This window comes from Mobula hypostoma, chromosome 11 (assembly GCF_963921235.1).
Source record: "Mobula hypostoma chromosome 11, sMobHyp1.1, whole genome shotgun sequence".
NCBI lineage: Eukaryota > Metazoa > Chordata > Chondrichthyes > Myliobatiformes > Myliobatidae > Mobula > Mobula hypostoma.
This window is the reverse complement of record NC_086107.1, coordinates 57,121,851-57,148,707: the sequence shown is the minus strand read 5'-3', so window position 1 is coordinate 57,148,707 and position 26,857 is coordinate 57,121,851. Positions and strand designations below refer to the sequence as shown.

At 40.4% G+C, this 26,857-nt stretch overlaps 1 protein-coding gene across 7 annotated transcripts in view; it reads left to right on the top strand.

The window, feature by feature from the left end:
* The first annotated feature begins 1,471 nt into the window (after positions 1-1,471).
* The window catches only part of LOC134353772 (receptor-type tyrosine-protein phosphatase eta-like), a 299,381-nt gene continuing 273,995 nt past the window's right edge, over positions 1,472-26,857 (top strand). For all 7 annotated transcript variants that reach the window (XR_010019675.1, XM_063062133.1, XM_063062132.1 and 4 more), the window contains exon 1: positions 1,472-1,709. Coding sequence is in view for 6 of the 7 variants with exons in the window: in XM_063062133.1 (XP_062918203.1) it covers positions 1,650-1,709 (60 nt within the window). In the remaining variant the exon portion in view is untranslated. The remainder of the gene's footprint in view (positions 1,710-26,857) is intronic.

Here is a 26,857-nt window from a genome sequence, read left to right as displayed (position 1 = left end):
CCCTGACATTTCAGTATTTGTCAAATTGTGGACCCTGATGTTCAGCACCACACTATTCAACTGCTTTGATCTTATTGTCTCTAGTTCACGGCAAACATGCAAGCCAGGCTGCCCAACAGATATGTGTCAATATTTGAAGAAGGAAAAAGCCCTTAACTCCAAGTGGAGTCATCAGGACGCTATCATGATGACGTTTTTTTTAGCGGGCTTTCTTGCTAGCTTGATGCTCAACCCAGCATGGATGGAAAGCGTGCAAGGGAGCGGGCTGGATTCAAACTCGGGAGCCTTCGCTCCAAAGTCCGGCATTGATACCACTACGCCAGCAGCCGGCATGTGTAAATATTTACATTCTAGAAACATTCCTCACACTGTACTTCACAACATCATCCCATTCCCTTCTCTCTAATTTCCCAGTTCACCGAGCGTCCTGAAATGCATTGATGTCATCGGATTCAGCTACCCAGGTTCATGGTAGGGACCAAATTCTAGCCACTCCAGGAGTGAAGGAGTTAATCTTATTTTGGATTCTCCAGAGATAATCCTTGACCAAACTGTTGGGAACCTGTCATGGTATCTCTTTTACATTGTGCAGTATCAAATTCTGTCTGTAACATTCAGACATAGTGCCTCATTGTGGTTTCTGCAATTCTTTCACAAAACAGATGCAGCATTTAACCTTATCCTGCTTATCGGATCATGTGAGGAGAGACAATTATCCCACCACATCTACACTGGCCAGTGGGCAGCATCTGTAGGAAAACCATCTTCCAGCAGTTGGCCTGAAGTCTGCGCAGATCGTTCAAGTGCACCTCAAGACCCTTCTTAGGGTCTGCTTCCCTGCTTTTTGCCCACAGCTCATGAACATTGTGAGCTTAAAGACTTGAGCACTAAATTCCAAGCTGACCTTCCATAGCTGTACCACCACGTGCTCCAATGGGTCCCAAAGAAGGGTCTCGCTCAGCCTGAAGCGTGGACTGTTCACCCTTTTCCATCTATGCTGCCTGATCTGCTGAGTTCCTCCAGCATCTTGGGTCTGTTGTCCAGTGCTACCGCCTTCCAATTGAAATGTTAAACTCATTACTACAAATTCTGACAAAAAGTTTCCTCTCTGCTTTCTAAAGTGGTTTTCATGGGTCATCTATCACTAACCTGATTATCACATTGATCTTTGTGGGAGGTTGCTTGTAAACAAATAGGTTGCTTCCTTTCTATGTCAAACATTTGAAAGAACTGTCAGTCAGGGACACGAAAGGCTCCATGGCAGTGAGATTTTTTGTATTGTTTTCTTTCGATTGATGCTGTTTCAGGTAACTGAAAACATGCGGGTCGCCACTGGTTTCGCCGCTGTCTGAAGTTGAGCAGATCAGGGCTTTGCCGTCCGCTTTGTTTCTCTGACGTTTCCGAGTTCGAGCCCCACCCTCTCTTGAACTAAACTTTCTTTCTTCTGCTAGTCCAGGTCGGTGCCTTAGCACTACCCAGACTATGTTATGCGCTTCGACTGAGTGATATTTATAAGCAAGACACATTTGCTCTTTCCTTTCTCTCCCCCTCCCCCCAAGAAAAGTTTACAAAGTCGGCGCCGTGAATGAAGTTTCACGAAAAGCGAACAGAGTAGAAGTGACAGTAGTTTGTCTTATTTCGTGGATGAGATGGAATCGAGTTGGTGGAAGACGCCGTTGCTACTGCTGGGCACCTTTTCCCTGTTTCAGGTGAGGATACAGTGAACTGAGAGCTCCTTGCTGTGTGTAGAAGGGAGGGGGACCCGAGGAAGCTGCTCCTTGCACCTGTTGCGCTGGATCGCAGCCTCTTCCGTTTGAACCACTGGGGATTGAGTGGACTGAAACAATTTGGCAAAAGCGTTTTCTGGCCGAATGTTGAGTTCTTCCTGGGCCCTAGCGCCGAAGAATTGTTAAGCTTGGTTTCTTAATTACCTCAATATTTAAGCATCACAAAGTCACGATTTAACAGGCGTACACGGATGACAACAACTACTATGTGAACAGTGAAACTAACTCTGTGACCTGACACATGTTTCATCGGTAACTTCTAGATTGTTTAACATTAAGTGATTTAAGTGGCCATATACCAATTAAGAAAATTGGTGTTCACATTTTAAACGTGTAGTATTTTTAAAGTTACGTGTCGAAAATACAACTGTCTTTGGAAAACGTATATTGTTGATCCTCCTGTGATTTCCACTGCCGTTTCCAACATACAGGAATAACACTGAACTAAGTCAGTGGTTATTCACCTCCTGTATCTCAGTGAGAATTCCAATCTAGTGCTGAGGAATCTGCTGCCACAGAAAGCCCCCCCAAAAAACTGCAGGAAGAACTCTAGCAAGATAAGCAGCATCTGTGGAGGCAAAGGAATGGTCATATTTCAGATTATGGTCCTGCGTCAGTCACACTTAAAAACATTTAGAATAACTAGAGTTCCTCTGGCACATTTTCTTTTTGCTTTAAGGAATCTAATACTGTGTTTCTCAGCAATATTCTTCCATTTGGTTTCTGTTTCAGTAAGGTGGGCAGTGGGTAGCACATGTCCTAGTTAAATCTTGCAGTATTTAGTGACTGTATTCCTGTATCTACCTGCTCCAGGGTCTGACTTGGTGTGAGTGATGATGGCATTACAAAATAGCTCATAAAATATTTTGCTTGTAAACAGGCAAGCTAGGAACTGAGTTAATTAATGAAGTTTATATACAGTTAAAAGCTTCTGAGAAAAACACTATGCTGCTTTTTGTTCTATATTTTTATATATTACACTGAAAAATGTAATGGTTGCTGTCAATGTGAATCCATACCAAAACAGCTGACGCACACACAAAATGCTGGTGAACGCAGCAGGCCAGGTAGCATTGATAGGAAGAGGTACAGTCGACATTTTGGGCCGAGACCCTTCATCAAGACTGATGTTCACCAGCACTTTTTGTGTGGCTTGCTTGAATTTCCAGCATCTGCAGATTTCCTTGTGTTTGCCAAAACAGCTGAAAATGTTCTGTGATAGGCAAACACCTTATCAGTTTTGTGGGTAATGATCTATAACACCATTATGATATAAACACTTCAAAGGAGGGCTGCAGGTTTTTGCACCCACCTTCTATTATTGTTGGACAATTGGACTTCATTCTAAAGGTTTGCTTCCTTTTATAAGAACTTAAATAATTCAAACCAGATACTGGTGAAAACCATTCAAAGCTCCAGTTGACAATGAGAGAAATTCCAAGTCAATTATATTTAATCAACAAATTTGTTTGTAAAAAACTTCTTGTTGTGGTTTTGTTTTAATTTTTTTTTTGCAGTTTTGCATGACTGCAAGGTCAGGCCTAGTTGTCCAGAGAGCCTGTTTTTTTTCCAATAAAATTATCTTACTGGCACAACGTGGAAGTTTACGAACAAGATCCGAAACTTATCATTCAACTGGATAATTTGGTTTAAAATGGCTATTTCTGTTCACTCAAACTCAGTGGCATAAGATTACCAGAAATTAGTCCATAAACAAATATTCATATTCTGTACTGAGCTGTTATAATACAGCTAGCATTTCTGGCATCATTGTAATTAAAACGTGAAACATCTAGATGCAGTTCATTATCCACTTTACGGACTGTTTCAATTTCATTTCTTTGGTTTCACTTCTCATGCTACCACCTTCCTTGTATTTTATGGATTTTATGGGCTTAACACATCCTCACTTATTCTGAGAATCTGTAAGAGACAGTGCAGCTTCCCTTCATCTGCACAGCACTTATACTAAATGTCCTGTGACAAAATAAAAGAAGGTGTTTGTACACTTCCAAAATAGACCATTATTATATTTAACTTATTATTTATATAACCATAAGACAATAAAATACAGGAGTAGAATTAGGCCATTTGGCATATCAAGTCTGCTCCAACATTTCATCATGGCTGATCCATTTCCCTCTCAGCCCCAAACTTCTGCCTTCTCCCCATATCACTTCATGCCCTTACTAATCAAGAATCTATCAACTTATGCCTTAAATATACCCAACGATTTGGCCTCCAAATTCCACAGATTTCGCCGCTCTCTGGCTAAAGAAATTCCTTCTCATCTCCATTCTAAAAGGACACCACTCTATTCTGAAGTTGTGTCCCCTAGTCTTAGACTCTCCCACTGTAGGAAACTATGGCAGGGGAGCCTAACCAAGTGGTGCATTTAACAAGGAAGGATGAGAGGGGCACTAATAATTAATTTTAAACTGGTAGAGGAGCAAATGAATTTAGAGATACAATTGCACTGATAAAAGTAGAAATGCTGCTTGATAAAGTTACTTAAAAAGAAACAGGAAACCAAAACAAAAAATGTTTCCTTCTTCAGAGATGTCTCTGCAAGGCAGGTATGCTTTGTTAAACATCAGTGTGATCTTATCTGAAGAACAGTTTCCTTTTTAAGATCTCATTCTAAAACGTACGTAGATAGAAGGTGTTGAAACTGCTTATAATCAGATCTGAAAAGATGTATTTGTCAGAAAAGGCTGAACAGAGATTTGGGATCAATTTTATATAACCAAGGCACCAGGGGTTACAATAATGGGGTTTCATATAGAGGGTTAAGAGGAAATTGAATCAGAGCATAAATGCCAGCACAGGTCAGTTGGGCAGAAAGTGCTTCTGTTTAATCATTGTTGAGTAATTTAATCCATTATTATTCCTCTAATTTGTTACTTTGAAAATTGTAGTAAACCCTTTGAGAGTTTCAAGTTTATTGAATTACATTGGTAGGAGGTAACAGATATTTTGCATGTAAGCATTTTGTTGAACTCATTCTCCGATTTCCCTGTTTTCAAGGGTAGTATGGCAGCTACCTCCAGCAGCCACCAATTGTACATCTACTAGAATATAGCTGGAGCAAATCTCACTTTATTTTGCCTTTCACTTCCTTTAGAAACTGGACAACGTGACGGAATTCCCCAAATGAGTACCACTACCAACCTAGTAATCATGTATTCATAGTATAATTTAGTTGCTACCTTTCTGTTCTTACTATTTTTCCCCAGTTGTATCAGTCTTTCATCCTTTCCTTAAGTTGTTCACTTAGCGTGTGGAAGTTGGGTCTTCAGGCCCAAGTCCCTGCGTAGATGAGTCTTGCCAACTTGTGTCAACCGATAACTGAATAAATATGCTGTGGTCTACCAAATATCCTTACATAGAAACATCCACACATTTCGGATTTTGTGGGATCATTCATACTTTTCTGGAAGAGAATCAGAATCAGGTTTATTATCAACAGTATAAACACAAGAGGTTTTGAAGATGCTGGAGATCCAAGGTAACAAACAGAATGCTGGAGGAACTTGGCAAGTCAGGCAGCATCCTTGGAAAGGATGTTTCAGGCCGAGACTCTTCATCACGATGTTCCTCCAGCATTTTGCGTGTGTTATTCAGGTTTATTATCGCTGACATATGGTGTGCAATTTGTTGTTTTCTGGCAACAGTACAGTGCAAAACATTAACAATTGTTATAAGGAACAATGAGAAATACATATAAAAATAAGTAAATAGTGAATAAACAGAGCAAAATAGTGAATTAGTGTTCATGGTCCATAGACTATTCAGAAATCTGATGGCAGCGGGGAAGAAGCTGTTCCTAAAACCTTGAATGTGCATCCTCAGATCCCAGTACCGCCTCCCTGGTGGTGGTGGTGGTGACAAGAGAACATGCCCTGGATGGTGAGGGTCTTTAATGATGGATGCCACCTTCTCCAGGCACTGCGGCACTGCCTTTTCTTTTTTTTTTAATTTTATTTTTATTTGGATAAGGAATTCACAAATATCATGTACTTTTTTCACACATATAACCTTTTCCATTTTTTTATATGTATAAAACTATAAATATTTATACATTCTTAAGTACACATTGAGATGATATAAAAGAAAATTAGACACTTAAATAGATAATTATGTACTGTGGTAATTCTAATCTATTAGGCTAAGTAATGGTATTAGTTGTTAAGAAAAATGGTAATAATAGTTTCCATATAACTCTTCTGGACCATTTCCACTGGTCCAAAATGTTGTATGTAAGCCTATGTAACAACCATTGTAGGTGTTTATATCCTAACTTGTTCATGCTTGCTCCTGCCCACAGACATAATTATCCAATCCCTATGTACTTATTTACTTAATTTTTTCATTTTTTATCCCTTTCCCAAATCTTTCCCTTTACTTGTGTTAATTCTCTATTTTCCAAAAGAAAACAAAAAAAAAAGACATTTAGACTAGGGGTGCTTACATTAGCAATATTACTGTGTTGATGAGAAGAGCAGTATAAATCATTAGGAGAGTCATCTAAAGTCTGCTCGCATTGGGGTTATGTATTCAATCCATTTATTCCAGATTTGATAAAATTTTTCTTTTTGAATTCTCAGGAAGTAAGTCAACTTTTCCATTTTAAATATTTCCAAGATAATTTCGTGCCAATCTTCTAATGTAGGTGGTATTGGATTTAGCCACTTTCTAGTGATTGATTTCTTACTTGCCGCTAAGAGGGCCTGCAGCAACTTTATATCTTCCTTCTGTTCAAGAAACAATACATGCCCCAAATAGAGCGTCTCAAAGTTCAGAGGTATCTGGGACCTAAGTACCTTAATTAATGTTCTATGAATACCTTCCCAATATAGACTTAATTTAGGGCAATCCCAGAAAATATGAAAATGATTTGCCTCCTTGGAGCCACACCTTCTCCAACACGTCACGTTTGTATTTTTATATTTTTCCTGATATGGGGTTTTGAAGTACCTTATAATGTTTTTCCAACAATGTTCTCTCCAAGTCAAAGAATTAGTCGAGGACCATTGAAAGCTGCAGATTTTCCCCCAAGCCTCCTCTGAAAGTACCAACCCCGCTTCTTTCTCCCACTTCTCTTTAATATACAGTGTATTTACATTTTTAGCATGGGAGAGTGCATTATATAATCGAGAAACTGATTTACTAGGTATTGAACTGCAAGCCGAATTCAGAATCTTGAAAAATTCTAATTCTACTGTTGATAGGTCTGTATATCTACAACTCTGGTTAACATAGTTTCGTACTTGAAGGTACCTAAAAAATTCATTGTGTTCTAGGCCATGTTTGTCCTGCAGGATTTGGAAACTTTGTAATACTCTTTTATCTATAAATGAGAGGTAGGTTGTAAGACCTTTCTTTATCCATAGCTCAAATCTTTTATCTCCTCTGTTGGGAAGGAATTCGGTATCATATGCACACCATCTAAAGAGTTTTAACATGTTATTAATTCGAGGCACTGCCTTTTCAAGGTGTCCTTGATGGTGGGGAGGCTAGTGCCCATGTGGTTATTTATTAATGGTGGTTCATTCCTTCCAAACAACAAGCCATGTCTGAGCTCTTAATTCTACCTGTGATCAATGTCCAAATTGGATTTCTGAATTAAATAGGACAGTGGCATGCGCACAACCTTTTGGTGACATCTGATTTAGCTTTCCTCTTTGCAATCAACAGCCACCATTCTTCTCAGCAGATGATTATGGCCTCACACCTATCCTATCCGTGGTTCATTAACCTTCTGACATTAAATTGTCCTGCTTTACAGACAAAGTGCAGTTATTTTATTTATGCGAGATATTATAAATGAGGAAAGCAAAGCATGCTATGACAGGTAATCTCTTGTTTTTCTGTGAAAGGCTTGCCCTTCCCTAAAATCTACCAGCTTTTAAAATCATAGCTTGACATTCTTTAATTGCTGATTTTTATCAGTTAATTCATCATCTTGTTTATTTTATCTGACTTTGCTCTTGTCATACTAGAGGAAAGCGTGATAATTATTTACCACTTCCCTCGATTCTGGAATGTCTCAAAATGCTTTACAGCCAAAGATGCATTTTTTAAAAAACAATCATTGTTAAGGCACTGCAGAGTTTTCACAGAAGACATTTCCACAAACATCTTCTGTCTACTTGCATTGACTCAGTAAAATATCTGTCTGAACTCTGTGATGAGCTCTCTTTTTAAAATAACTTTTCAAAACCACTTGAGGGAGCAGAGAAGGCCTTGATTATCCAAGAGCAGTACAGCTGATAATAAAGTACTCGCTTGATGTTGCTGTGGAGTATTGGCCTAAATTTTCACTCATAGGTCTCTGGTGTGGAAAGTAAACCAATGCCATTCTGACTTGAGATGAAGGGGCTACCAACCAGGCTGTAAAAGATATTTATCAGTTGACATTTCCTTTTCAATTTTACATTTTAGAAATAAAATATGTTGACTCAAGGGACTCTGCAGAAGCTTGAACAATGCATACAAAGTGCTGGAGGAACTCAACAGATCAGGGAGCATTTATGGAGGCAAATGAACAATCGACATTTTGGGCCAAGGCCCTTCCATAAGAAGGGGGCTGAAGCTGGAATAAACAGGTGGGAGGAAGGGGAGGCGCACAAGCTGGCAGGTGATTGGTGAGTCCAGCTGAGGGAGAAGCTAGATAGGTGGGGGAGGAGCATGAAAGGGGATGATATGAGAAGTTGGAAAGTGATAAGAGGAATAGGTAAAGGTTTGAAGAAGGTGGTATCTAATGAGAGATGAAGTGGACCATGGAACAGAGGGAAAGAGGTAAGGAACCAGAGGGTGGAGGAGACAAATAGTGGGATGCGAGGGTCGAGGAGTAGAAAAGAAGGGAGGAGAGGGACACCAGAATGTGGGAAGTCAAAGCGGGTGAAGGGGAAAACAGAGAGCAGTGGCTACCAGGTTAGAGAAATCCTTTCAGGTTGGAGACTATCCAGGTGGAATATGAGGTATCGCTCCTCAACCTGCACCTTGGCTTATTGTGGAGTAGAGGAGGTCACAGACAGAATAAGGGTCTCAACCCGCAACATTGTGCATTTTCATTAGATATACTGGACTTGCTGAGTTCCTCCAACATGACTTTTAATGTGCCCACTTCAACCATTATTTCTGGCAGTTCATTCCAAATACACACCTCCCTCTGTGTGAAGAAATTGCTTCTGTTGTTTCTTTTAAATCTCTCAGCTTTGATTTAAACCAAAGCCCTCTTTTTTTTAGCATCCCACCTTGGGAAAAAAGACTGTGTTTTCACCCTTTCTTTGACCCCCATGATCTTAAATACCTCTGTCAGGTCACCCCTCAATCTCCTTCATTCCAGAGAATAAAGTCCCAATCTACACAGCCTCCTCTTGTAACTCAGGCCCAAAGTCCAGGCAACATCCTGGCAAGTCTTTGCTGCATCTTTTCAGTTTAATAACATCCTTCCTTTGACAGAATTGTCAAAATTGTACACAGCATTCTTACTGCAACCTCCCTCTCCAACATTTTATTTAACTACAGCATCATTTCCCAACTGCTATCAGCCAAAGCGCTGACTGATAAAGGCTAGTGTTTTCAGATGTCTTCTGCACCATCCTACCTGCCTGTGATGCTGCTTTCAGCCAACTTTGCACCTTCTCTCCCTGGCCCCTCTGTTCCACAACACTCCCCAGGGCCCAACTATTCACTGACAAATATTCCTATGCTAGTTTGATCTTCCAGACTGCAATACCTCACATTGATCTGAATTAAAAACCAGTTCTCAGCCTATGTACCTAGCTGACCAAGATCCTCCTGTAATTTCTCATAACCTTCTACATCATCTACAACCCCAGCTATTTTCGTATCACCAATAAACTTACTAACCATGCCTTATACACTTATATCCAAATCATTTATATAAACTACAATCAACGAAGGTCTCAGCACAGATCCCTGTGTCACATCTCCGGATACAGGCCTCTAGTTTGAGGAACAGGCCTCCATCATCACCCTCTGCACCCTGCCACTGAGCCAATACTGAATCCACTTTACTGTCTTCCCCTGGATCTCATGCAATCCAGGCTAGCTTGCTATGAGGGACCTCATCAGAGGCCTTGATAATACATGGTGATATTTTGTAGGCAGATATATTGACTTGATATATTTCTTCTGAACTACAAATGTGTAATCTGCAGTCTGTAATTTCCCTTTAAGAAACATACTTTTGAACTATTTAAATGAACTAGCCATTTTACAGTCTCCTAAAGGACTAGGCGAACTTGACTTTCAGGAATGCGGGGACGGCACCTTTCAGTGGATGGGGGCAAGAGCGAGCGCCAACTAAAGCGTTGAGCCAGATTAAGGTCCGAGAGCGGAAAACGAACCAGTGTTCAGCCTCACTTCCCCATGCCAGCCAAACTCCCCCACAAGACTCCGTCCCATCTGCCTGCGTTTGAGCCATCTCCCTTTCCTCTTGCTACTACCATCAAGTGGGAGACCATGAGTCCTGGGAACCAAGTCACAGGGCTCATGAACAGATGTTGACATGCAGCCATCGAGCTTCTCGACCAGTTTAGTTTGCCTCACCGCTGAACAGACTCCGCAGCCTGTGGACTCACTTTCAGGGACTCAGCATTTCACATTCTCTGTATTATTTGTTTGCTATATTCGCTGCTCTAACACAGACTGAAGCAAGACTTTCCAGGCGAAGATCAATGGTCTCGTGAGACTAACGGATGCCACCAATGACCAATGATTGATGGCACCAGCGAACAACGATCCCTTGGGCGAAATCTTCCGGATAGCCGGAAGATTCTACACCTTTTACTTGTTCTTTTTGTCTTGATTGTGTTTTGAAGACTGTTGGGGCCTGTTATATGCAGGTTGGAGTTCAGCTGAATAACCTAGCACTCTGCTGTCCCCGGAGGGGACTGTGTGTGTGGACTACCTCGTGCAAAAGACCACAGACAGGGCGCAGGGCCGCAATCAACTCCATTTTGAAGTGTTGAGGAAGACTGAAGCATCAGGGTGAATGCAGAGGAGGTCAGCAGTCGCTCTCCATGAAGGCCATGGGTCGACGGCACTTGGTAGCCAGTTGGCGGTGCGGCAGTTGCAAGCCCACAGGCCAGCAGTGCGGCGGTCACTCTTCACGGAAGGACTGAGTTCGGGCGGCCAAGCTCCTAGGTTCTGGCAGGAGGATGTTTTCAAAATTCTGAGATTATTGTGATTATTGGACTGTAGTTTATATTGCTCTCCTGTGTTTTCTTTCTTGTTGCCGATTGTGGGGTTGGGGTTCCAGGTGGATGATGTGCTGGTTCCTGTGGAAGGGAGGGGTTGGGGATTTGGAGTCTGATGTTCCTGTTGTTTCTTTTTGTGTGGGCGATCTGCTGGTTTGTGTGTGTGTGGGGAGAGGGGGTTGAGGATTTGGTGTTGTTGGCGCTGTTTTTTTTTTGCAGAGGTGGGGGGTTGGGGTTTAGGGGTTTTTGATGTTCTGGCTGCTGTCTTCCGGGTGGCCAATCCGGTGTTTTGTGTGTGGGAAGGGTTGGGTTTTGGTGTACTAGCTGCCATTTTCTGTGTGGGCGACCTGTTAGTTCTTTCTGCCTGGGAGAGTTGGGTTTGTGAGTTTTGTGTCTTCTTCTTTTTCACGGGGTTGGGGGTATTGATATCTTTTCTTTCAATGTTGTATTGTATATGCATACTTTGACAATAAAGTGAACATTTGAACCTTTGGACCTTTATTATTTGCAAGATTTGTCCTCCTTTGCATCCAGGATGGTTATCGGCCTTTGTAATTGTGTTTTTTATTTGTCAGTTCTATTTTGTTTTGTTTTACTATGGGTACCTGCAAGAAAATTAATCTCAAGTTTGCATATGATACATACTTTGATAATACAGTTACTTTGAACTTAAGTCCATATAGACACAAGGCACTACCCTAACTTTATCTACCCTCTTGGTTACCTCCTTGAAGATAAGTGTCAGACACAACCTCCCAGGCACAAAGACTGTTCCAGCTCGGTCCCTGTCTCTCCAAATATTGATAGATTCTGTTCCTCAGAATCCTTTTCAACAATCTACCACCACCATTGTTATTTTTATTGATAGATTGGGATGCACTATTTATTAAGTTTGTTGCACAGCTGAAATTAGGTTTTGAAATTGACCACTCTTACATGGTCGTGCAACTTAGTTGACTCTAATGATTTGAGCTGTCCCTACAAAGGTTGTCTGTTATTCACAGAAATTCGTCATCAGGCAAAGTGTCCTTAGCCGGATGAGCATCCTACTTACGATCTTAGCCAGGTGATCCCAACAGCAGCCATCTACACTTAGTACAAACCTTTTTGCAAACCTATATCTGTTCTGCCAAGAATAATGTAAGTGGAATGTCTCACACACAAAATGCTGGAAGTATTCAGTAGGTCAGGCAGCATCTATGGAGAAGAATATAGACTCAATGTTTCAGGCTGAGACCCTTGATCAGAACGTGGGATGTGCCCTTGTAGAGAGAGCATCATCACACACCAATGGGGCAACAGAAATTATGATACTGATTTTTTAATAGCTTGGTTTAATGAGAGTTAAATTAAGTAAGTGATGTCAGCATGTATGGTTACCTTGTTAATTTAAGAATTTGTAAATCTAGTTATTTAAAGAAAACCCTCTACAACAATCTATTAAGACTGGATAAAGTAAATAAGCTTTTAATACTTGCTCACAAAATAAATACAGATATGATAGAAATATTAATATTTAGTTAATACTCTGGTTATTAGTTAAAAAAATTAACGAAAACTTATTTTGTTCCTCATCAGCAAGCCATCTTAAACTTAACCCTTGAAATGCCTCAGATGCTTGAGTTACAATGGCTCATTTGGAAAATAAAATGAGTTAAAGTCCAAAGCATGAATGATAAATTAAATAGATTTTGGATGGTTTTTACATACATTCATAAAGTTGTAAATCAGTAATACATGATAACATTGTATGTAAAATTATAGTGCTGTTGTCCACACACTTATCTAGCAGATGATTTTGGTTGGGGGTCTCTTCAATACTGTTGCTCAACAGTGGAAAATTAGTTGGTGGTATTTATAGATTACTTGGGTTGTGACCTTTTTATAAATATCATACGAACCACATGGGACTAAATATTGTGAAAAGGGGAAGTGTAGAGTACAGCTCCCAGCTGCTACTGTTCAGGGTGCAAAAACTCAAATCTTCTCTAACATTATTTGCGTGTTCTAATCACTGTAGAAATTTTTCTTCCTCTCTCTCCCCCTCCCTTTTTCACTCTCACCCTCACCCAATCTGACCCCTACTCCCCTCACTCCTTCTCCCCTCTACCTCTTCCCCTCTCCCCACCTCCCCTCTGCCCACTCCCTCACTCCAACCCCTGCTCCGTCCCTCACTCTGTCCCCTCACCCCCTCACTCTGCCTCCCCATTCTCCCTCCCCACTCTATCCCCAACTCTGCTCCCTCCCTCCACCAGATTACGACTGCCTGACTTAAGTATAGCCCGTTGATGTACATATGTTTGGGAAGTAGATGGGATAACTTTGCCGGCTGCTACAAAGCAAAAGGCATGTTCTCTCTGAGGAAGCTCAGTAGTGGCAGTGTCTGAACGGTTGATTTAAACACCGTGGTTTAACTGCACATTGCCTGTTGTTGGCCTATGCTTTACTCCGAGGCAACCCCGACCTAACTGGTATTATGAACTGTTCGGGGTACGATCATTCCGCTGGAATGAAACGCTATAGATGTCAAAGGTGAAAATCCTATAGTTGCTACAGAAAGGGTGAAAGAATTGCAACAAGAGAATTGAAATTGGATTTTCATTGGCATTGGAATTTGTTTATTATTGTCTCATGACACAAGTGCAGTGAAAAGTTTGTTTTGCATACTATTCATACATATCAAAACATTACACGGTGCATTGAGGTAGTACAAGGTAAAATAATAACAGAATGCAGTTAGAAGTGTCACAACTAGAAACTAAATACGTGCAGGTAGACATTTAGGTGAAAGATCATAATGAGGGAGGTTGTGAGGTCCAGCGTCCTCCTTATCAAAGGGGAACTATTCAATGATCCCATAACAGCAAGGTAGAAAAATGTATATATGGATTGTGCTGAGGGCAAAGCAGGCATCTCTTTACTCCTCACCTTTGCACAACTTAAATCCCCAACTCTGCAGTTGCAGAAAATACTGAAAGAGGCAGGCAGTAACCATGGAGAGAAAAGACTGAAGTTAATGTTAAACGTCACTTTAATTCCCAACTTACCCCTCCCACTCGGGCCTTCAACACTGTTTCACTGAGGCCCAATATGAGCAGCATCCCACTTTCCAGCTTTATACATTGTAGCCCTGAGGACTCAACACTGAATTCAACAATTTCAGTTAATTTGTCTTTCCAGTTTGTTTCAGAAAAACAACACTACCACTACATCTTCCGATGATGCATTGCAATAATTTGCAAGTTACATTTACAGCTTCTCCTAATCCTCGGCCACTCCTGCAAGTGCTTAGGTGCATCACTATGTCTGTGCTTTCGGTGTTAATTAGGGAAATATACAAGTTGCTCATTTCAATAAATGAATGGAAAAGAATGCAGATTGCAAATGAAGTAAAAGGGAAGATTAAAAAGGGATCTAGCCAAAATGAATTGGAAGATTAACTAACAGGTAGGTAATTCGATAAACAAAGAGAAACATATATAATCAGAAAGAGGACAAAATATATACTTTAAAGTGCATACATCAAATAAGCATGGTTAAGAAGAGAATTGCAAGCTAAACAAAGTAACTAGAGGTCCTGATGCTATTGGTATTTTCAATACTCTACAGGATGAACTAATGGTTACGTGGATGGTCCTGACAGAGGTGGAAATAACTTAAAGGAGAGTTTTAAAATAAGCATTTTGGAGTATTTCACTGTTTGTAAGACTTGTTTATTATATTTGTATTAATATAAATTTCAAGAAATAATACGGGTATCTGCACTATAATATTGGCTAATGGATCGTCTGCACCATAATATTGCCTAATTCATCTCATGCATTCTGCTTAATATCCTTTTTATACTAAACAAGCTAAAAGATGATATGCTTGATAATGAATCCATTTCAAGGAGCAGCCCCCTCCCCCAAACTGTCTCACTGACGTCTTCAGATGTGGTGGTCATTTCTTGCAGATTCGTTCTCCCAGGAACACTCTTGTCCCAGTCCTGTGAGTTTTGGAGTGGAATTGGAGCTCTAGGCAGTATCCTTGAGCTCTCCCACAGATGTGGCAGTGACATCTGATACGATGTTGGATCTGGCTTCTGCTGTTTGCGTATGTCCTCTTAGGGCCCACCGGAGGAGCTCAGTTCCTTACCAGGCCTCTGCTTCTAAGTGGTCACAGGTCAGGGAACTGAAGAGTTGATTAAGGATGTTCGCTTGAGAGGTACTGAGCATATCTTTGAAGCATTTGCTGTTCCCCCTGGATATCTCTTGCTGTAGTCAGAGACATTGCAGGCCATTAAGCCAGAACAGGACTACTGATTCAGCAATCTTGCCAATGGATTTGGTGGATTTTGTGAAGAGAACAGTGATTGAATTTCTGCGGAGTTTTGAGGTGCCTACTGTGGATAGTTTGCATTTCTAAGAATGCAGGACAGGCACAGGTCACTGGGTAGATGTTAAGCTTTGTACTGAATTTGAGATTTTTGCTTTTGAACACTCTTTCTTGCTCAGTTTTCTGAAGGCTTGCTGATGCTCTGAAGGTAATTGTAATTGTGGGATGAGTTGAAGTATAACACTGGTGCAAAATCGAAAAGGGTGATGAATACAGGATTGAATGTATGCAGTATGTGAAATAAGCTAGATGATCTTGTAGTGCATTTAGAGATTGGCTGGTATTACATTGTGGGCATCACTGAGTTGTGACTGAACAAAGGTTATAGTTGGAAGCTTAGATAGTCAAGGATGCACAATGTATCAAAAGGACAGGCAGTTGGGCAGAGGGGAAAACATAAAATCAAATCCTTAGGAAGAGGTGAATCTTTGTGGTTAGAGATAAGAAACTACAGGGGTAAAAAGACCATGATGGGAATAATATACAGACCTCCAGGCAGTAGCCGGGATGTGGGGTACAAATTACAAATGGGGATAGAAAAGGCATGTAAAATGGAGGATTTCAATATGCAGGGAGATTGGGAAAATCGGATTGATGCTGCATACCAAGAAATGGAATTTGTAGAATGCCCACAAGATGGCTTTTTAGAGCAACTTGTGGTTGAGCCCACTAAGGTAAAGACAATTCTGGAGTGGATGTTGCATAATGAACAGATTTGATTTGGGAGCTTAAAGGAAAGGAACCCTTAGCAGACAGTGACCATAATATAATAGATTTCATACTGCAGTTTAAGAGGGAGAAGCTAAAGTCAGATGCCCCAGCATTACAGTGGAGTAAAGTGAATTACAGAAGCAGGAGCGAGGAGATGGCCAAAGTTGATTGGAAGGGATGGCAAGAGAACAGCAAAGACTGGAGCTTCTGGCAGCAATTTGGAAAGTGCAGGACAGATACATCTCACAGAAGTTGAAGCAAACTTGGCAGACAAGGGAAGGCAAAGGCAGCATAAAAACAAAGGAGAGGGCATATAATATAGGAAAAAATCTTAAGTTAGAGGATTTGGGATGATTTAAAAAACAACAGACGGCAACTAAAAAAGCAATAAGGAGAGAAAAGAGGAAATATGAAGGTAAGCCAGCCAACAGAATAAAATGATATAAATTGTTTCTTCAGAGTACAAGGGAGGTGAGAATGAATATCAGACTGCTGGAATGCTGGAGAGATTGTATTAGGGACAGAGAAATGCAGGCAAACTAAGTAATTTGCAAAGGTCTTCATTGTGGAAGACACCAGCAGTATGCCATAAATTCAAGAATGTCAGAGGGCAAAAGTGAGTGTAGTTGCTATTAATAAGGAGAAGGTGCTTGGGAAGCTGTAAGGTCTGAAGGTAGATAAGTCAGCTGGACCAGATGAACTACGCCCCAGGGTTCTGAAAGATGTAGCTTAAGAGATTGTGGAGACATTAGTAGTGATCTTTGAATGGTAGTGATCTTTGAACTAGGTTCTGAATGGTTGCAGACTACTCGAAAATTGAAAATGTCACTCTACTCTTTTAGAAGGGAAGGAGGCAAAAGAAGATATTATAACCTGATTTCAGTGGTTGGAAAGATATTGGAGTCCATTATAAAGGATACAGAGCATTTGGAGACACATGATAAAGTAGGCTGAAGTCAACATGGTTTGCTTAAGGAGAAATCTTGCTTGACAAATCTGTTGGAATCCCTTAAGAAAAAACCAGGCAGGACAAGGTAAAAGGTGAGTCAGTTGATGTTGTTTACTTGGATTTTCAAAAGGCCTTTGACAAGATGCTGCACATCAGGCTGCTAAACAAGAGAAGAACCCTTGGTATTACACGAAAGATATAAGCATGGGTAGAAGATTGGCTGGCAGGAGGCAAAGAGTGGGAATAAAGGGGGCCTTTTCTGCTTTGCTGCTGGTGACTAGTGGTGTTCCACAGGGGTCTCTGTTGGAACCGCTTCTTTTCACATTATATGTCAATGATTTAAGTGATCTAATTGATGGCTTTGTGTTGACCAAGACACTGGGCATATTTAATGTAGAGGTTGATGTGTTCTTGATTAGTAAGTATGTTAAATGTTATATGGGGAAGGCAGAAGAATGGGGTTGAGAGGGATAATGAATTAGCCATGATGGATTGGTGGAGCAGGCTTGATGGGCCAAATTGCCTAATTCTTGTCTTATGTCTCATGGTCTTCTGGCCTTATGGATTATTTTTCTAATTTTGGTAAACGCTTTAATTCCATTAATTTAGAGAGATTATGGAGAATCACTGCAAAGTGTGATTGTCTTCAGAAATCTAATGCTGTTCTCTGATAAGGTACAAGTTGTTATTCTCACAGACAAGACCACCATAGCAACAGTCAGACTCAAAGGGAAAACTGGCGCAACTGTGAATAACACTGGAAGTTAAAGGAAATGGGCTTGTAGTGTTGCCATAAAACAACAGTATAAACATGATAACTCGGAAAGTTCCAGAAATTTGTGGAGGAATACTAAGTCACTATTAAGAAGCAGTCCAGTGAAGGCCAGGGAAACAAATTTTAAAAGCTTCAGTAGATATATGAAAGGAAACTATTTGTAAGGAATAATGTGGGTTCTTTACAGATTGAGACAAGAGAATTATATTAGGGAATTAGTAAATGGCAAAAAAATTTAATACTTTGCATGTCATTATGAAAGAAGACATAAAAAGTCTTCTGGAAATATTGGAGAGTTCCAGATCTCCAATAGATTATACTATTAGGGTCATGCAGCATAGAATCAGGGCTATTCAGCCCACTGTGTCTCTGCTGAACATCATTCTATCCATAACTAATCACATTTGCCTGAATTAGTTCCATATCCACTTTCTGTCCTGCTCATTCATGTAATCATCTAGATAGACCTGAAGTGTTATTACTGTTTCTGTCTTGATCACTTCAACAGGCAGTTCATTCCAGGTGCCAGCTTCTCTGTGTGGAACATTCACTCCTCACATCCCCTTTAAACCTCCACCTATGCCCTCCAGTTTTAGCCACTCTACCATTAGAAACAGATTCTATCTACCCAATCTCTGCCTTAAAAATGAGTATACCTCTATCATGCCATGTCTCGGTCTCCTTTGTTCCAGGGAAAGCAGGTCCAGCCTGTCCCATCTCCTCTGACAACTCAAGCCCTCCAATCCAGAAAATATCCTAATGAACTTTTTCTGCATGCTCCCTACCTTAATCATGTCTTTCATATGGTGTGGTGGGGGAGGCATGGTAGCATCAGAATTATTGCAACACTTTACAGTGCAAGCTGTAAGATCAGGGCTCTTTGTGACCAATATCTTTTATAAACCTATGGATTCCCACAGTTATCTTGATTTGTATCTCTTTCCACCCTGTCTCCTGTAAAAGTGCCATTGCCTTTTCTCATTGTCTTTGTCTCTGGCACAAATGTTCCTGGAAAGAGGCTTTCCTGTCCAGGACATCAGAAATGACCTCCTCTTCAAAGAACGGGGTTTCCCTTCCCACCATTGATGCTGCTGTGGAGTTAATCAACAGAATGAGCAAGAAGCTGTTCAAGGTAGGCACAGCAGGTACATACACTGTAAACCTTGTTTTACTCCGTCAGGCAACCTCAAACCAGATTTCTATTTAAACCAAAGTAATTTCTTGCACTTGCTAAGCCAACCATCGCTGAACTTTGACTTTTCTGCAAGTATACAATACGGTTTAAATAGCCTGAATGCATTTCTTGTGAGTTTCTTTGTGCCTCCAAACAAAAGTTTGCATCTCATTTGCTGGGCCTGAGCCTACAAGACAATGAGAAATATTATACACTGAATGTAAACTGTATAACTAATTCTTAGGGGTGTTTATGTCAGTCTGATTGAGTCTAGTGCCAATTTAATTGAATAACCTGTGATCATTTAAGTGATCAGTGCTATGTATTAATCCAAGAAAAGAAAAGTTTTTGCTTATCATCTGTTTTGCAAACTTCTGGTGTGCAATGCACTTCATAGGCGATACAGTATTTTTGAAGTGCGGTTACTAATATAGGAAACAAGTCGACGGTTTTACACAGCAACTTTCCGCCCACAATACTCAACTTCTATAATCATGACTGAGGAGTTCTGTATTTGCTTGGACTCTAGGGATAGCTCCCTTGCTGTTTGAAATAATGCTTTGCAATCTTTAAACTCCATCTGAGTAGACAAAACATTGGCCTGACCTTCTGTCAGAAAGATTAATCTGATATAATTGGATGATGTAGCTGGACAAAGAGCTCCACTAGTTGGTCAAGGCAGCAAGATTTTTTCTGACTGTTGATCTCAGCTGTAGGAATTCTCTATACAATTGCACTGGATGTTCCTGATGGGAGGAATCAGCAAAATTTCCTGCTGCAGTTAAGGAACCAACCATTTGCATTATGTTCATAATGTGCATGGCCTGGTGCTCTTTTAAGGTTCCTTGGCTTTGCAGTGTCCTAGTCATAGCTATTTTATACAATAACAACTTTCTGGTGTACTGTTGCACTTTACTGGCAATGCAGTATTTTTGAAGTGTGGTTACTAATGTAGGAATCAATGTGACGAAGTCTCACAGGAAATCTTCCACCCACAATACTCGACATTCTGTGATTATGATTGAGGGATTGTGTACTCACTTGGACTTTTTTCCCCAATTAAATTTCATGAGACTCTAATGTTATTTCACTATCATTGCTTTGCCTTTAGCTCATTATATGGAACATAGAATATAGTACAGCACAGGAACAGGCCCTTCAGTCCACAATGTTGTGCTGAGCCAGATAAATAGTAAATCAACATCCCTCAAAGCTAATCCCTCCTACCTACACAGTGTCCATATCCCTCCATCTTCCTCATATCCATGTGCCTACCTAAATGTCTCTTGAAAACCTCTACCACCATACCAGACAACGCATCCAGGCATCCACCACTCTCTGGGTATAAAACTTACCCCTCATGTCCCCTCTGAACTTTCACCCTCTCACCTTCAATGTATGCCCTCTGGTGTTAGATATTTCTACCCTGGGAAAAAATATTCTCCGTCTCATAAACTTATAAACCTCTATCAGTTCTGGCTCTGCAAAGAACACAAGTCAAGTTTGTCCAACTTCTCATAATAACACTTGCCCAGGCAGCATCCTGACAAACTTTCTCTGCACCGTCTCCAAAGCCTCAATATCCCTCCTAAAGTGGGGGCAACCAGAACTGTATGCACTACTCCAGATTACTCACTGCTGCTTTTACAGTGAGTGTCCAGTGAGCTTCTTTAACTCTGTTTTGTACGTCTGGTAGTTTTCATTGCCATGCACGTGTTCTGCTGCTGTGGAAACTGATCATCTTCCATGTTGCCTCTACTTCCCAGATTCCATGTATTTTATTCTATTCAAGTACCTGTATCACTTTGACATGGAGAGAGTTTCTGCTTCTCAGTTCAAACTAGTTCATCAATGTCCTAAGCCGATTCCAACTTGTGTGTGCAATTCTTATTCTACCAGCTTGAACTTTGAACCCTTTAATGTCCCAAACCAGACAGCTTCTACCCATATCAGTACATATTACAAGAGTTTTACCATGTACTTTTGCACACAAATTATGTAGGTGGTATTACAGGAAAGATTCTAGCATGGATAAAGCAATGGCTGATTGGCAAGAGGCCAAGAGTGGGAATAAAGGGAGTCTTTTCTGGTTGGCTTCCCGTGACTGGTGGTGTTCCACGGGGGTCTGTGTTGGGAACGATTCTTTTTATGTATGTCAATGATTTGGATGGTGGAATTGATGGCTTTGTTGCAAAGTTTGCAGATGATATGAAGATAGGTGGAAGGGCAGTCAGTTTTGAGGAAGTAACAAGGCTACAGAAGCACTTAGACAGATTAGGAGAGTGGGCAAAGAAGTGGCAGATGGAATACAGTCGGGAGGTGTACGGTCATGCACTTTGGTAGATGGAATGAAAGCATTGACTATTCTCTAAATGGAGAGAAAATATTTAAAAAAAACTGAGGTGCAAAGGGACTTGGGAGTTCCTTGTGCAGGTTAATTTGCAGGTTGAACCTTTGGGGAGGAAGACAAATGTGATGTCAGAATTCAATTCAAGAGGACGAAAATATAAAAGTAAGGATGTAATATTGAAACTTTATAAAGTACTGGTGAGGCCTCACTTGGAGTGTTGTGAGCATTTTGGGTCACTTATCTTACAAAGAATGTGCTGAGAGGGTTCAAAAGAGGTTCACGAAAATGACTGCAGGATTGAATGTCCTGTCGTATGAAGAGCATTTGATGGCTCTTGGTGTATATTCACGGGAATTCAGAAGAATGAGGGGTGACCTCATTGAAACCTATTAAATGGTGATAGGCCTTGATAGAGTGGATGTAGAGAGGATGTTTCCTATGCTGGGAGAGTCTAAGACCAAAGGACATAGTCTCAGAATAGAGGGGAGTCCTTTTAGAATGGAGTTGAGGAGAAATTTCTTTAGCCAGAGACTGGTGAGTCTGTGGAATTCTTTGCCACGGGCTGCTGTGGAGGCCAAGTCTTCATGTACATTTAAGGCATCAATTTTCTTGATTAGTCATGGCTCGAAGGAGTACATAGAGAAAGCGGGAAATTGGGGCTGAGGTGAAAAATTGGATCAACCATGATGAAATGACGGAGCAGACTCAATGGGCCAAAAGGCTTAATTCAGCTCCTGCATCTTATAGTCTTATGGTCATTTAAAAATGAGGTGCAGAGGAATTGATTCTTGCATATGATGGTGCATCTCTGGAATTCTCTTTCTTGGATGATTTGGAGTCTATGTTATGGGGATATTTAAAGAAGAGAAAGACACATTTTTGGAAGATTTGGAGCACTGAGAGCTAAACAGAACTGGCACAGGAGTTGAGGCTTTGAGCAGCTCATATTGAATGGTGGTGTCTAGTAGTCCACTCGTCTTCCAGTTTTCTTATGTTCATAGTTTTAGCTGCTGCTGTAGCCATCATTTCCCTTTCCCCTGCACTGTCATTTCAATTTAACTCTTCAAAGCCCTTCCTTTTCTGTTGTGACACCTTCTTTCATTTCACCTCTCTCAGGTACTTTGGCTTCCCAAATACTCCATTCTTTCAGCACAATTTGACTGTATCCTCTCCTGCCATTGCAGACGACTCCTCCATCGTTCCTCTGTTCCTCACCATGGACTTGTCCAAAGAACAAATCATGTCACTCATCTTTTCCTCCTTACAAAGACATCCCCAATCCTCCTTCTTGCTCTTTTCACCTAGCACAAATTATTCTTGCTAATCTGTCCCCAGCCAATGCTGGCACTAATGGTTCTAGCAATGAATCATGTGTCACCAGCATATTACAGAATATGCACTCACTTACAAATGGCAAGTGCTTTATTAGCAAGTTTATTTTGGATGATTATATGTCAACAGCATGGCCTAATGGAACCTTGGCAACACTAGATGCTTCCTCCCTTAATGAAGCCTTCTTAACAAACTCTATCATTTGCCCTATCCAGATTTGCACCTAACTCAAAACTACACATGTATTTATAAACAAAAATTCGATGCTTTCTCTATTAAAATTCTAGCATTGTTCAACTCCTTCACTTCTCTTTTAGAACTTTTGTTTTCTATGAGCTTCTGTAATATCTTTACTTTTTCCTTTCCCCAGTCTCTGCATTGGATGAATTAGCAGCCTTGGTGACTTCATTCCCAGTCTCAATTCATCATACTGTCCTTTCTGTGTACTAGCCTCCCATCCTTCTATAATCTTGCACTACATGATGGCCATTTCTTCAATCAATGAGTGATTAGTGATAATACATTTTCTATCACTTCCTTTTATGTTCCTGTCTTGCATTCTACTTCTGCTTTCAGTTCCACTTAACTCTGTGTCTGTTCCTAGAAATACTTTCCTCAATCCTCAAGAAAGGCATTTTCCAATCTTCAGCAAAGTAGTCTGTGACTCTGGTTTATTTTATTATCCCTTTCCTTCATCTTTAATGGCCTTGTGCCTCTTCAAACCTCTCTTATCCTGTTCTTGGGTCTTAAGTCCAACTTTTTTTAAGAGTAAAAGAAGCCCGTCATCTCAAATTTGTTCTCATCACCCTTCACATCTTCAGACATTAAAACCTACTGCTCCATCTCCACATCCCAAAATGCCACCCAATCACCTCTACCTTTATCCATTTACCATATTTGGATCAATCCAATTGTGTATCCAGTACCAGTAGTCCTCATCGAATTTCCAAAAACATTCTGTGGAACTATAATCACTGTAAATTATCCTCCTTTATCCAACTTGACTATTCTGCAGCTTTCGATTCTATCCAGGCAAACTTCCTGAAACACTTCTCCCATCTTCTCTACTGTGCTGACTTCTCTTACCTTATTCCATATTTATCTCTGTAATAGCTGCACCCAGAAATTGCTGCAATAGTTTCACTTCCCTCTGCTGCATTGTTACAAGGACCCCTTTCTGCTTCCCAAATGCTACATCTTGAAATCATAACGTATCATATCTGTGCCCTGACAACACCCTGTTCTACCTCACCACCACCCAGCTTGACTCCCACAGCCTTTAATTTGTGGCTGACTTCTATTGATCTACATAAGTTAAGGATGAGCAGTAATTCCTTCCATCTCAAGGATTAGAAGCTATGTCAGCCGCTTTTGGTTCTTGCCACTCAGTACAGGCTGAACCAGACTATTGACAAACATGGTATCCTGCGAAATTCAAAGCTAAAATTTGAACTGAGCCACCTATTTCAACTTAGAGCTGATTCCAACTGTCTCTCATCTATGCCTTTCACCCTGAGCTTAATTTCCAGTACTCTCCTGGCTAGCTTTACTTCCGCTGCCCAAAATTCTGCTGATCATGTTTTACCTTGCAAAAATGTTCAATTCATTCCGCAGGCCTGTATTTACTGAGCCAGTAACTCCTGGTCCACTAATGTTTTGATTTTTAAATTCTTATTTTTATTTCCATATCCTTGCAAGACTAGGACCTCCTGTGTCTCTGCAATTTCCACCAATTCTGAGCTTGTAATGCATTGTGAATTTTGGCATCACATACTGTACCTATTACAAATGGTACATTCAGTGTACCATCGGCAGTTAGACCTTAAGCTGCCTTGGTCCAAAGAGCTGTAATTCTTTTCCTACACTTCCATACTTCCCACCTCTTTCCTTTTGACATATTAAATCTATTTTTTCCATCTGTCTTAATCTACCATGCCTTATTTTTTAGCACTCCATTGAAGAGCTATATCAAAAACCCCGTAAAAATACGAATTACTCCAGTACTGTTTGTTGATGACTGGCTTAATCTCAGCTGTAAGGCTAAAGCCTCTTCAGAACTAGTCACCAAACCATGGTGTTCCAGTCAGAGCAAAGCATACAAACAGTAGTCAAGTGCGTAAATTAATTGAAGTTTTTGGTGCAAGTCTGACTATGCTCTTAACAACCTAATTTCTTTGGAACAAAGATAAGAAAAAGTGAAGTGGGGGGCAGGAAGAATGCGTGGAAGACTTCAGAAGAAGTATTATCTGTGTATTTGAAGTAGAACTTGCTTTTTCATCAAGCTATGCTGGATTTATCCAGTACCCCTGGGTTCAGACTCTATACCAAAGAGACTAAATTCTCCTTTGAAGCAAACTGAGAGCTCTGCTGCAGGATTGGCAGTGGTCCAGGGGTTTGCAGTTGGTTGTCGGATGGAATGTTGCAGGGTAGTGAGTTTTCAATATTGTATTTACAATTGTCCTTTATTCCGAATGGGTAGGCCAGTATCGGTTCACAGCTTCTTCAGTTTTATTTTGAAAGGTGGATACAGCATTCAATCATTCAAAAGATTACAAAAAAAGACTTCATTTTATTCCAACTAAGATGTATTCTTCTGTTATCTATTTTCCATAGTTCTCTGGAAAAGCGAAGGGATTAACTTAACTTCAACTCCAGAATAATTCCCTGCAGGACACAATAATACCCTGCATGGTTTCTCAGTCCAGCCCAGTAGTAGTTAAATGCAGCATATGTATTCAGCAAATTTAAGATATGGATCTATGCCATTACAACATCAGGAACTGGGTGGCGCAATGGGTCTAACACTTTTCCTTTTCCTCAGAGATGTCTGAATATGATTAGGAGTCTCTAATATTGTTCCACCTTGACCCCTCTACATTCCTCTTCTATTTCCCTTCTAACCAAAAAAAAGTTTGCATGCTAATTTTGAGAACATTCTCACTTCGTCCCCCATCACAATTTTGAATATTCAAATAAGCACTGCCATTCTCACTCTAGGAACAAGGATCCCCGAAAAATTCTGGATGAGATGATTAGTGAAAGGTGCTTTTGAGGCCATTTTTAAAGCATATTATGACCACCTAAAATTCACTGTCTACTGGATGTTGTTGATGACTTCAAAGGGATAATATAGTGAGGCTTTACTTTGTACCCAAACTGAGGAAAGACACATTAAATAATGTGGAAAATATTTACTACGAATCCTTTATGTGCTCGGCTTGGGAATGCATTGTCCTTGCACTGAAGGTCAAAGTTTTAAGTTCCCAGCATTGCCATCCCTTGTTTCTCTCGGCGCTATGTTTACCGAAATAAATTTCATTGAAGTTGTAATTATAACTCAAGATAGGGTTACACTATTCTCAAAATATGTATAGAACTTATTTCAAAGTTTTGATATATCATAAATAGGGTTTATTTTCAAAGTTTGAGTTGACTTGAATAATTTATTTAAAATTTGCTTTTCCTTTGAGGCAGCGGATTTCAAGTCTTGTGCTAAGGCTGTAACCGAGGCACTCTTGTCAGCAGCATCCAGGCATACTTAAATTGACCTATCACAGCCACTCCCTCATCCCCTGATTATTGCCTGCATTTATTTTTTGTTACTGTGTAAACATTTCTCATTTTCCCTTGGTTGAGTTCTGTAAATCCACTGCTTGTTATTAACACGTGGCCAGACCATGCAGATGGCAAACTGGAGCTTCCATCATGAACTACTAACTCATTGCACAGAGACGTCAGAGCATTCCAGACTTCAGCACATAATATTGAAGCAACTTGGAAGTCAATTGTGCATTCTTCTGTCCTTTATTTCTATCCCTGGAACTCCTTAGTTGAAAAGGGCTATTGACCCTAATGGAAAAAACTTCTTAAAAAATTCTGGATCCACATGTTTTCATTTAATTAACTAACTTGATTTTTTTTCCCATGTCTTAACTGTTTTAGTTTTCTTATTAAATCAATTTCAACAGTTGTTAAATATCTGACTATTAGGAGCATATAAGAATGTTGCAACAGGGCTTGGACAACATAAGCATCCAAGTGCTGTTGGCAGGTCTCTGCACTGCTCATGGGAGGTCACTAGGCAGTTGGCAGCTTGTTGCTATGTGATAGGGGTGCTTGGGCACTGGCAGTGGGTCAGATCAATGCGCTAAACAAGAGCTGATTAGATCTGT